The sequence below is a fragment of the Mastigoproctus giganteus genome, chromosome 14 (genome assembly GCF_048544385.1).
Source record: "Mastigoproctus giganteus isolate SK-2022 chromosome 14, ASM4854438v1, whole genome shotgun sequence".
NCBI classification, from domain to species: Eukaryota; Metazoa; Arthropoda; class Arachnida; order Uropygi; family Thelyphonidae; genus Mastigoproctus; species Mastigoproctus giganteus.
In genome coordinates, this window is record NC_143588.1 from 106,887,864 (window position 1) to 106,901,176 (window position 13,313).

Genomic DNA, 13,313 nt, shown 5'->3' on the forward strand with positions numbered 1-13,313 from the left:
CAACCAGTTCGCCATTACCACTGTTTATAATTTGCAACGCGAATTCTGCGACTCAATTACGTCTGTTGTACTTCTGTTTACCGAAGGAGGAAGATAATTTCACTAGAAAGAGGGCTGTAACCCCTCGGAAATCCCCCTCTGCCATTCCAGTCACGTCCTCCCGCAGCCATTCAAGTGACGCCACTCATGTCTTGATTGCTCTTCCTCCGCTTCTCAGTGCATTACGAGAAAACTCTTCGCCAATCTAAGCAAAACGGTTTCCTCTGTCTTCCGGGACCCCAGAGAGATGGGCCCTACCGAAGGTGTGCGGAAACACCAGTAGAAGCGCTAAATCCTGTCTAATCTGATTAGTGTGTGACGCTCAGTTCGTGCTGTAAGAAGATTAACGCAGATGGCAGCCAGTTATCTTCGCTTTTGACCTGCATAATTAAACAGAAGTTCTTGTAAGACGCTGGAAAGCCGGCCCTTAAAGTGTACGCCGAAAAAGACTCTAACAATGCACGGAGGTCTATAAAAGGGAAAAACAAAACAAACAAAAAAAGACAATAGGCCATCCATGCAGCCCTTGATGACGCTCCTGGAACGTCCGTCCCTTAGCGTCTAATGCCAATCAATTTCTCAGGTTCGCACCTTCTGCCTCGTTGAGAATTCGAACCCGTCGCCATTTTTATTTCTTTTAAAAGCAAAAATGGAAACAGATAAGAATAAATCAACTACCCGAGAGATTTAAAAGTTATTCTGTGTTGTTCGAATTGCGCATGCGTAACACGTCACTAGTTTAATTGTTGCGAAAGCATAAGCGTAACGAGCAGAAGATATACGCATCACGAGGGGAGGGGATGAAATCAACTTCTTCACTTAACGCATCCATGGCAACGGATGCGTTCTTGTGTACATTTCAAGAGGGGGGGGGGGTTAAACTTGATGGCTTCCATGGCAACCGAGGGCTTTCCAAGTTTTTGTGTTTATTTCACGTGGAAAAGTTCGCTTGGCGCTTGGTTCGTTGCTATTTTGTTACACCAACAGACAAAAAGTTTCTAGATTCACTTACCGTCGGACACCTTACGAAATTCCTCATGGAGGATGTTCGTCGATCGAACGCCTTCACACAAATGACATCTCCGATTCCCGGGATTGTTTCGTACGGGGTGCTCGTAATCAAAAACGATCAAAGCAAAATCAGCATCGGCGATCAAATTATAGCGTTGCTCTGAGAACTAGAGTAGGGGGCCACGACAATCTCCCTGTGGGTAATTGGGCGAATCTTTGAAACGCTCTACTTCGATCTTCCCGTCTTTTGGTCCCTCTTTCGTTTTCCCCTCAGTGCAACGACATCGCACCAGCTCCGGAATAAATAAATGCCGTATATAGCGATCGCACTTCGCTTTGGAAGGCAGTGGGTGACACGAACAAAAGAGCGCGTTTGACCTCCGAGGGTTCCGCTGCAGGTCCCAGCATTGTCGGAAGCCGAAAGAGAGCGAAGTCGAGGAAGAGAAGTTGAACTTTTGGTTTAACGACTATTTGGCCCATTGTATTGTAGACGAGAAAGTATATGCCAGAATGCAATGACATTAAACAAAAGGATGTCTTCACCCCCCCCCCTTCCCAGACACCAAAAAAACAAAAAAAAAAAAAAGCTGGGTGCACAACGTTTAGGAAAATTTCTCCCTTTCTTTATCAGTACACAAATGTACACTTTACAATGGAGACACCAGCTTGATTAAAATTTCACTGAAATACATAAGATTGTAACTTAGCCCAATTTTAGCCCAAAATACCTTTGTTCTGTGAGAGTATCACCCATCATTCTTCAGTAGTAACCTCTTCACTTCCCATCAACTTTAGAGCAAGTTCGACAACCTAACCGATACAACTGGGTGGAATTGGGTTGGGTCAGGTTCAGCGGAAGCAGGTCAAATTACGGTATGCTCACATGCATTTTTCCCACCCACGATGAACTATTCGTCGACGGTATAAACTGAGGGCACAATGTGCGCAAGATCACGTTTATTAATAAAAGGTATATGTAAGGGGGTGTTTAAAAAGTAGTGGCAACCGAGCTAATAGAAAAAATTTGAATAAATAAAGTAGAAATGAACTTTATATACTCAAAGTAATATCTAGCCCCCCGTACCACTGTCGTGTCTGAGTAAGGGGGCATGACGACCAGGTTTTCGAGTTTTTTTAGATAGACCTAGGAACACTTATACGCATGGTTAAGGGACATATACCCCATCTGCCATTTTTTCACAATCGCCTCCGATGTCCTTACAACTTCTGACAACTGGAAACAGTTTCTTTGCAGCTCTTTTAACTTTGGAAATGAAAAAAAAAAAAAATGCAGGATGCAAGGTCAGGGCTGTGGAGAACACATTTGACATCAATGCTGCCAATCTATGATCCCGAAGGAGTACATTAGAACTGGGACTGCGAAAGTGTTTGTGGCTGTGACCCTTTTAGATTAATAAAAAGATTTTATTTAAAATGGTGACTGAGTTTAGAAAGATTTTTTTTTTAATATTAAGTATTTCCATCATTAGGAATCACAAATCAAAGACGAACCTGATATAACACTAGCGCCACCTCCAAACATATTAATCGATATTAAAAAAAAATAAAAAATTTCAAAAAAGAAAAAAAAATACTGTACTTCATCTCGTTTCCATGGAAACAATAAACAAAATAGATTAATAAAAAGATTTTATTTAAAATGGCGACTGAGTTTAGAAAGTTTTACTTTTTTAATATTAAGTATTTCCATCATTTCAATCAGAAATCAAAGAAGAAACTCATATAACACTAGCGCCACCTACAAACATATTGATATTAATTGATTATAAAAAATAAATAAAATACAAAAAAGTGCCAGCCATGTGATGTCACCATGACAACGAAAGTTAGAATGTTCATATCTAGCAAAAAAAGTACAGTACTTCACTCGCATCTCGTTTCCATGGTAACAATACTTAAAATGGCGACTGAGTTTAGAAAGTTTTTTTTCTTTTAATATTAACAATTTCCATCATTAGGAATCACAAATCAAAGACGAAACTGACATACCACTAGCGCCCTCTACAAACATATTAATATTAATTGATAATAAAAAATAAATAAATAAAATAAAAATTCTATAGCAGATACATAATGTGTCCTGCGCTAGCATATTTAACGTGTTTTACATTTAAGAGTCATCGGCAGGAGTTAAAAACGTTTTAATTAATAAAATTAATAAATTCATAAATTAAAAATTCATAATATTAATAAAATTCATGGATAATAATGTTTTTATTTTATTAATAATAATTACATATCGGTTACTGAAAATATTGGTCTCTGATGACTAAAGTAAGATATATAATTTTTACCTTGAAGACTAAATACACCATCTATAGTTGCTCCATTACGTGTACTTTTTATCTAAAGATCTGATGACGTGTCCAAGTTGAAGAATGCTTTCATAAATGTGCACAACTCTCTTCCAGTCTCACAGTTTAATTGTAAAGAAAAAAATTACAATCTGAAAACACCAGGTCACTTGAAACCAGATGCGTTCTCGAATTAACGTATTTCCCAATTTCCGAAAGTTTTTGTATCTTAAAACCTTAATATTTCTGTTTCTAAATTCCACATTATCCCGTTTATTACGTGAGAAAATTTCCTCGATCACACGTTCATATTTTCCACTACCCCAGAAACAATACTCCAATTTTCAGAGGTTTGAAAGTTTTTCTTCTACTGGACCAAAAAAATTTCATTAAATTTGGTCCAGTAGAAGATAAATTATGGTTGCCATCATACAAGTATGGTTTCAACAATACAAGACGACAATACAACAATACAAGACGTCACTTCCGTAACGCTTTTCGCATGACGGTTTTTCGTTACAAAATTTTTAGAATAATACCAGTAAAAACGTTTTTAACGTCAAAAGTGCCAGCCAGGTGATGTCGCCATACCAATGAATGTTAAAATATTCATCTCAAGCTAACAAAAGTACTTCTTCACTCGCATTCGTTTCCATGGTATCAATAAACAAAAAAATTACTATAAAATGATTCTAATGACTAAAATTATGGCTTTTTTACCTGTTCGGATTGCGACTTCTACGAGATTTAAATGGGACAGCCAAGATCTTCGGTGGACAAGGTAGTGAGATCGCTGGCGTTCGCCGTGCAACTAACGAAACATTGGCGGGCTGGCTTAATTAAACAGAAGGGGGTTAGGGGACATGCGAGTGATCTCAGTTATTACGGCGTTGTTTCATTTCGGCTGATGGAACTGATTCGCGAACTTGTGGCGCAATGTCCGCCTTGCAGACATCCCCGGCGTGTGACTCAGCTCGCCCGAACGCATCGAGGATTTCCTCATCTGTGTTTCTTGGCTTCACTGAAGCAACCGAAAAATATTTCTCCTCATTAGCCTTATTCATGCAGCTGGCATCGATTTCTTTTGAATCAGCTCGTTTCGCATAGAATACTTCGCTGCCCCCAAATTATTTCTGTAAATAATGATCTGTAGAGAAATAATGACCAGTTTAACTTAAAAAAAGAGGGGATGAGGGGGGGCGTGTTGCAAGAGAAAGGCTTCCTAATTATCAGCCTACCATGATAAAAAAATTACTGTAATATAATTTTAGCAGCCGCCATTTTAATTTTGTAACAAAATGGCGAACTCAGCTGCCATTTTGTTTTTTTTTTCAAAATGAAGAATGAATATGGATTTTTTAAAAATATTATAATTCATAATTTATTTATCCCTATTTTATGTTACACTTGTTGGGAGATAACAGCAAAAAGAGGGAGAACACATAAGCCAAAGGCTTTTTAGTGGGGGGAGGGTGTTCCCTTTGAAAAAGATATGACATACCAATAAAACATTTTTGAAATTTTACAGGTATTATTCAACAGAATAAATCATAAATAAATAGGACATATTTGTACTTTTTAAAATTTATATATTTATCCCGTATATATATTATATTTGTATTTTTATATATACTGTATATTTTTTATAAATTTTATATTTTGTAATATTTTTATATCAATATTTTTATATAAATTTATTTTATATAAATTAAATTAAATTACATTAACTTTTATTGTCATGGTGACATCATGTGGCTGGCACTTTTTTGAATTTTGTTTATTTTTATTATTGATTAATATTAATATGTTTCAAAGAGGAGCTGGTGTTGTGTCAGTTTTTTTAAATCAGTTGAATCTATGATTTTATAAAATAAATGTTTTATATAAAATATTTTTTCAATTTTTAATATTTTTATATTTAATATTTATTTTATATAAATTAAATTACATTCTAATTTTTGTTGTCATGGCATGGCTGGCACTTTTTGTATTTTATTTATTTTTATTATTGATAAATATTAATATGTTTCTAGGTGACGCTCGTGTGTTAGTTTTGTTTTCAGTTAAATCTAATTATTCAATTATTTAAATCTAATCTTTCTAATCTAATCAATCTAATGTAATTCAATCTTTCAATCCTAATTATTTCAATACAGTTGAATCAATTAAATCTAATTATTTCAGTTAAATCTAAATCAGCTGAATCTATGATTTTATAAAATAAATGTTTTTATATAAAACATTTAAATATTTTTTTTATATATTTTATATTTATATAAATATTGTATATATTTATAAATATTTAAAATATTTTTATATATTTTTTTAAATATTTTATATATATTTTAAATATTTTAATACATTTTATATTTTAATATTTGTTTACATACATTTTTTTATAAAATTTTAAATTATATAAATTAACTTAAATTACATTCTAATTTTAGTTGTCATGGCAACATCACATTACTGGCACTTTTTGTTGTATTTTATTCATTTTTATTAATACAGTATTTGTTTCTAGACAATAATTTTATATATATTTTTTGTTGTTTATTGTTACTATGGCAACAAAATGTGAGTGAAGTACTTTTTTTACTGAAATGAACATTCTAACTTTCGTTGTCATGGTGACATCACGTGACTGGCACTTTTTTGTATTTTATTTATTTTTTATTATTGATTAATATTTTTATATAAACTCAATATAAACAAATATAAACAAAATAAACTCAATAAATAAAATTGTAAAATCAGCACTGTCGTCTGATACAAAAAAATATCCACATTTTATTGTGAGTTTCAAAATTTTATCGTCTGCTATACAAAATAAATTAAACAAATAAAATTAAAATCCATACTATCGTCTGCTACAAAAAAAAAAATTAAATTCAATTAAAATAAATAAAACTTTTTATTTTAAGATTTATAAAATCTTACCTACAGTCATCACCACAAAAAAAAATTTAAAAAAAAATTAAACATTCAGACAATCCATCACACAATGTCAACTTACTATTTCTCTAATCTTTCTATTTTAACTCTAATTTCCCATAATTCTTCATACTTACACTCATTTCTTCGGTAGGATAATGGGTGAAGGTCCTCTCATCTTGCATCACGACACAATAAAACGGTTTCCACATTGCCAATCCCTCTTGTTTCGAATGCGCTTGTTGGTGGCGCCATCTATTGTTCCTTAGGTGATTAAGTACTGTTTCCTTGTCTGTAAATTAAAAAAATAAATAAATAAATATATAGATATTAAAATCATATATTAATAAAATAAATATCATAAATGCTAAAATTATATAAATTAAAATCATAAACATTAAAATCGCCAGATTAAAATATCGCTTATAAAATATTAATATTAAACGTCTGCTCAAAGTTTTTTTGATAGGGGCCGATAGATTTTACCGATCGATTTAATAAAAACCAATAACCTATTAAAATCAATGAAACATTTTCGAAATTGTCCACACAAATCGAATATTCTTACCACGTACTAAACCAGTATTTAAAATCTTCAATTCGTCTCGTTTTCTTAATAAAAGAGAAGAAAAGATGAACGTAATCTTGCAATCGAAACGTATATTTAAAAAGTAACCAAAATGCCAGAAGATCGACTTTTAATACACGTTTAAGAGCATTACCAGCGTGAACTGATCGGAGAATATATCAAACAGATTCTGATTTCTATTTTTAAATACGTCGGTTTTGAACACTTCTGCGCATATCACCATGGTAACAGGCGCATATCATCGATGGAACTCTGGCGATTTTTTTATTTATTACACAATACCTTTCGTTAGGTATGTTTACTTTTCTTTACAACTTAGCATACACAGCCGAACAATCTAGTTGAGTAGTGCTGCCACCTATCGGAACATTTCATAACTAAGTCGACATTAAGGGTTTTTTTAATAGCTATCCGCGTTGTAACCTGTTCGAATTATCGCCAGAGGGCAAAAGACGACAGGAGTAAGAGCCTTCCGGGTCGTCGTCATCAGCGAACGCGGAATCAGTGAATGGCTGGTAGAAATGAGGTGAGTACCCTGCCGCAGTAGCTCCAATTAAACACTGCTCACCCTCCCAAGCGGACATTCCTGTGGTGTGACTAATTGGGTCTCCCGCCCTCTTCGGGTCACGTCCCCTACCTGTGTACGAACAGAAGCGACCCTGTACGCCACCTGAAAACGACGACGAATCTACCTTGTTCGCATGATCCCATCAAAAGGTCATGACCCTCAAAGGTCATGATCACATTTCCGCCGCATATTTCGCTTTTATGGTGTCGCGATGCGACGTACAATGTCGGCTGGTATTTGAATTAATACGATTTCCTGCTGGCGAGCGCGTCTTCCTGCCCTTTCTTCTTCGTGGGAAGTTGGACAGCCAAAAACAAATGGTCACTCCCAATGCGTTTCCCGTAGACAAAGAAACTTTGCCCTCGCCGCAAAATCACCTGTCGGGACGAATTAGCGCGGGAACTTGTTAATCTGCCATTACGGTGGTTGAAAAGGTCAATTGGCAGTGGTAAAGGGACTTCGTGACTGGATGGGACCGCCCATTTCATTACAGATGATGCTGATTTAAAGTCTTCAGAGCCATAGATTGAGAGAAGTATGTTCCAAACGAATGAATCGTGACGTCACTCGATTTACTCTTTTAGCAGACGTACCAGGATTGGTACGTCTGCTAAAAGAATATTTAATTTTTGCCAATTCGATGGTGCCCTTCTCTGCTACCAATTAGAAAGCAGCGTATTGAGATGGTACAATATGTTGAAATATGGTGTTGGCATCTGACATTTATGGTCCGAAGAGCCCACCAGGTACTCATTACTTAGTCTGACCATGACCTAGATAAGAAAAGGGCGTTCTCGAATCCACCTAGACACAACAACGGCCGTAACTCGAAGTCTCTGACCTCCTTCAAGGTCAAAGGATTAGGTGATGTGTAGGAAGCAGATGGGACAAAAATAGTTCGATGGAGTAATTTACCAGTGTTTTGTGCAGTTCTAAAGCAATAAAAAAGAGGAGTTTTTCTCATCTGTCTATCATAACCTCTATTAAATTTCATTATCTTTCTCAATATCTGTCTATCTCTCTAATTAAGTCTTTCTACATATCAAGATATCATTAAGATAGATTATGAAGCTCGAATGATATGGTCAAATGGTTTTTCATAAAGGAATGATTCCTCATAAATGATTTTCAATAATCGAATGATGATATAAGTTGAAGTTTATTGAGAAATGCATATGGTTGGCAATAATCCCAGAGTAATGTACCAACTGTGTCCTACTACACTCAGGGCAGTGGAAAATGAAAAATCCCTGGGAGTAATTGCGCAGCCAGACATGAAATTCTCTGAGCAGTGCAGACACGCTGCCAGGACAGATCATGGAGTGTCCATGATATACAGAAACTTTGCTAGCAGGGATAAGGAGGTGATTAACTCTTTGTATAAGGCTATGGTTAGGCTGCATCATGAGTACTGTATACAGGTCTGGGGGGCCTCACTTTAGGATGGATGTTGATCTGCTGGAATGAGTACAGAGAAAGGCAACAAGATTGGTGAAGGGTGCGCTTACCTACAAAAGCTTCAGTTCTGCAAATTGCAGCATCTTGAGGCACATGCGGGGAGATCTGATTTAAATTCAAGTTGAGGAAGGATGTTTGCCTTCTGCAGCAAACGGTTGATTGTTGAAACAGTCCATTTGTTGTTGTGGAAGTGGATGGGTTGAATAAATTCAAGGGAGAATTAGGCAAATTCTTGGAGAGTACGGATGGATGAACTGTTTTTTTTTTTTTTTTTTTTTTTGTTTTCTTGCATCATGTGTCACTACTATTAATAATAATAATGATTCCAGCATTCGCGATTTGGATTCAGATGTGAAGAATTGGGCAGCCAGGGTAGATATTCCTCGAACCATTTAGATACACACTGCAATGTAGTCTTCAAGGTATCCATCGTAATTCGGGTAAAAAGAAGCATTGCAGAGTGACAGAAAGATATCCACTGGAGCTAATAGAACCTTCTAATGATGCAGACCCAGTCCCTATCGATAGAACAGACCTCCCATGATATGGATGCATGACTTCATGAGGCTAAACGTGCTCCAACCTTTCTGAAAATCGGGAAGATCACCTGTGTCTAATTTTTTGGCCAGTGAGTGTACGTCTACATTGTCATCTCTTTGTGCACCTGTCTTTATGTGTCCAACATCTTCTTTCTATGTCCATCGGTGGCGATCTTCAACTCTACGTCTTCCATTAGCTCGTTCTATATTCATCTATCTATCATTACCACTTTCTGTCTATCTATCATCGCCTCTTTCTCTATCTCTCTTTCACGCTCGTTGGCCCCGGATGTTGTATTAATTCGGCCATCATCCACCACACCACTATAAACCGAGCTAATTTTAAGAGCAATTACGAAGGAAGCTAATTTGCATCTGACTCCATGCACGTCTGCGTATTGTGGTTTGGCGTTTGGTCGCCCGGAAACCGGCGGACCAACCGAGACGCACGCCATTAACAGGTGCCCGGAGTACAATAACGTCCAGAAACGCCACGAAAATCCCCCGATAGTGCTATAAATATGTAATCGGTAGATGTACCCTTCCAACTTCAGTTTACAAAGCGCCACCTGGTAGATGCCTTCAGAAACGCATTCCGAATTCGTCGGGTCATAAATACTTTTACACACGTTTCCTCCTTAATCTCCTTCCATATTGGTAATCTTTGCCAACGTACCAATTCTCTACCGCGGTTGTACCACTTTCTATGATCCACTCATTACTGTAGCGCGTGTAGCCGTCCCTAATGTACTGTCGCGCCATCAGTGGCGAATTGTGACATCAAAATTCACGGCTTCTGTCAATCAAATGATTTCGACACGGGTCGTTTTCGGGAATCGAAAATCGGCCATAAACACGGATGAGGTAGGGCGTAAATGCGTTCGCCATTTATACGGAAAGATATATCGACCGGATCGGCGGACCCTCATTAGGAGATCGTGAACGTGTCGACTAAAGGGGATTTACATTTCGTCTGGTTTGTCCCGTGAAATATGATCTGTTGGCAGTTCCAGTTGCCATTTATCAGCTGCTCTTTCTTATCTGTCTATAAATGCCATTTATGTTTCTGGTTAGAGTAGCCATCTGCATCTTCTGTCCCGATACAACGTGTGATCATTGCGGTAGCCTCGAAGAAGGTCCTGAAATAGTCTGAAAAGGGACAAGGGGGTAGGTGGGTCGGGTCGTCTACGCTTGGCAGATTGCGACCATCGTTTATGCCAAAAATACCCAAAGCAAACAAAAACCAGTGGGTCTTGGTGTCTTAGTGAGGTTGTGCAATTTTTAAGGAGGTTGTGGATGGCGGTGTACTGTCTGCAGTAAATCGCGAATATAATGGTTAATCGTATTTTGCAGCCACTGGCTTCAACTACAGTCCTCTCAAAGAGCGTGTGCTACAGCACTCTTGTCTCTGACCACTCGGCTTCGTTTTTTACATCGTTTGGTGGAAGGCAGTTTCATTCGTTGTAAATTCCCTGTTTTTGGCAAAATTCTAAATAAGATCATATTAATCAACTAAAACCCTTTTACGTTGCCTTCACTCGGAATGAGAGAACGAGGGGGGAAGGGAAAAAGGGGACAAGAGAAACAGACAAAACTGGGAAGAGGAGAAAGAAATGATTGAATAAAGAGAAAAGGAGTAAGAGTGGACATACAGAAAAAAAAAATAAAGAGGGAAAGAATGAGAATTATGTAACAAAAAAATTAGAAGAGGTAAAGAAGAAAGAACGAAAGGAGGGGGGGATAAAGATAAAATGTAGGGAAAAAAAGGAGAAATGGAAGAAAGTAAGGAGCGAAGAAAGAGGGGAGAGGGTGAAAGGAGAAAGAGAGGAGAGACAGAGGGGGAAGTAGAAGAGATGAACGGGAGGAAGAAAGGAGAGATGGAAGGAAAAGAAAGGGAGAAAGAAAGAGGAGAAGATAAAAACATAGAGGTGAAAAAAAAGGAAAACTTAAAATAGAGAAAGAAGAAAGCGGAGAGAGAGAGAGAGAGAGAGAGAGAGAGAGAGAGAGAGAGAGGAGAGGAAAAGGAGAAACAGAGAGGGGGGATAGCAGAGATGAAAGAAAGAGGGAGAAAAATGGGAGAGAGAAGAAAAATAAAAGAGATGAAAAAAAAAGGAAAAGAGAAAATGTAGAAAGAAAGGAGATACTGAAGACAGGAGAAAGAAAGAAAGAAAGAAAGAAAGAAAGAAAGAAAGAAAGAAAGAAACAGAGCAGGAGAAATAAAAGAGGTTGAGGAGAGACAGAAAGGCGAAATGGCAAAAATATAAAGAAAGGAGGGAGGAGAAAGATAAAAGTAGAGAAGAGAGGGGGAAAAGGAAAAGATAAAACGCAGAATGGGGAGAAAAATGGGAGAGAGGAGAAAAATAAAAGAGATGAAAAAAAAAAGGAAAAGAGAAAATGTAGAAAGAAAGGAGATGCTAAAGACGGGAGAAAGAAAGAGAGTAGGAGAAAGAAACAGAGTAGGATTAATAAAAGAGACGGAGGAGAGAAAGAAAGGCGAGACGGCAAAAATATACAAAGGAGGGAGGAGAAAGATAAAAGTAGAGGAGAGAGAAAAAAAGGAAAAGATAAAATGCAGAAAGGGAGAACAAAGAAAGAGAGGAGGAAGAAAAGCGTGGATAAAGAAAATGGAGAGAGCAAGAGAAGGGAAAATAGCAGAGATGAAAGAGAGAAAGGAGAGATGCGAAGAAGAGAGAGAGAGAGAGAGAGAGAGAGAGAGAGAGAGAGAGAGGGAGAGAGAGAGAGGGAGAGAGAGAGAGGGAGAGAGGACAAAAATAGAAAAAGAGGAGAGAGGAAAAAAGTAAAAGAAAATATGAAATGTAGAAAGAAAGGAGAGACTGAAGAGAGGAGTAAAAACAGAGAGGAGAAACAAAATAGATGGACGAGAGGAAGAAAGGCGGGACGGAAGAGAATAGAAGAAAGGAGAGGAGAGGAGAAAGCTGAGACGAGATGGGTGATAAACAAAGAGGAAAAAATTAAACGTAGAATGATTTTTTTTTTTTTTTTTTTTGGTTTTTAGGAGCATTAGCAACTAAGGCCATATTGCTCCGGGAATATGCGGTGGTCATTTCCTGACCTTTCCGCATCCTCCGTATTTGGTGGTCACGGGCTCAACATAGAATGAGAAGAGAATGAAAGAGAGAAGGAAAAAATAAAAGAGGTGGAGAAAGGACGAGGTGGAAGTAAAATAAAGGAAAAAATTTTAAAAGAGGTATTATTAGAATGATTTTCACAAAATTGTTAACAACCCTTGTGCAGCGTCATTGGTAGCAGGAGAAGGGGAAAGATAAAATGACAAAGGAGAGAAGGCAGAAAGAAGAGAGAACAAAAAAGGAGAAACGGAAGGAAAATAAGAGAGGAAAGTGAAAAATAAGAAAAGGGTGAGGAGAGACGGGATTCGAACTTAAATGTTTGGTTCAAGGAGTGGCACAATGACGATTTAAGATGGAGAAGTGGTGTGGACATCAGGGTAAGAAAGGATGAGGACCGAGGACAAATCTCACATTGACATAGGGGTGGGGTCACATTCCTCTACTGCCAACAAATGTGAACCACTTCAGCTGAAGCCTCGCCACATAGATGCGGGTATAACAAGTCCAGCAGTTGCCACTTCCGTCTGAGGAAACACCTCGTAGCATCGTTAACAACCCTCGGCAACTCTTATCAAAGCCCCCCTGCCCCCTCTACAATTTCTCCCCTCAAAGCTCACATGTATTGTTCCATTTGGGTAAAAGAAAAACCACGAGTCCTCGTTTATTTGAATATTTATTTATCTATCATCGACCCTGTCTTTGCTATCTGCTCTTCTTTCCATCTCTCTCTCTCTCCAAGAACGCCTTCTTAACTATTCTCCCTCTTATGAA

General features: G+C 37.3%; 1 protein-coding gene across 4 annotated transcripts in view; it reads right to left on the reverse strand.

The window, feature by feature from the left end:
• Positions 1–13,313, reverse strand: part of raskol (Ras GTPase-activating protein raskol) — a 258,953-nt gene that overhangs the window by 176,711 nt on the left and 68,929 nt on the right. For all 4 annotated transcript variants that reach the window (XM_090388960.1, XM_090388962.1, XM_090388961.1 and 1 more), the window contains exon 2: positions 6,437–6,591. In XM_090388960.1, the coding sequence (XP_090245086.1) occupies positions 6,437–6,591 (155 nt within the window). The remainder of the gene's footprint in view (positions 1–6,436; positions 6,592–13,313) is intronic.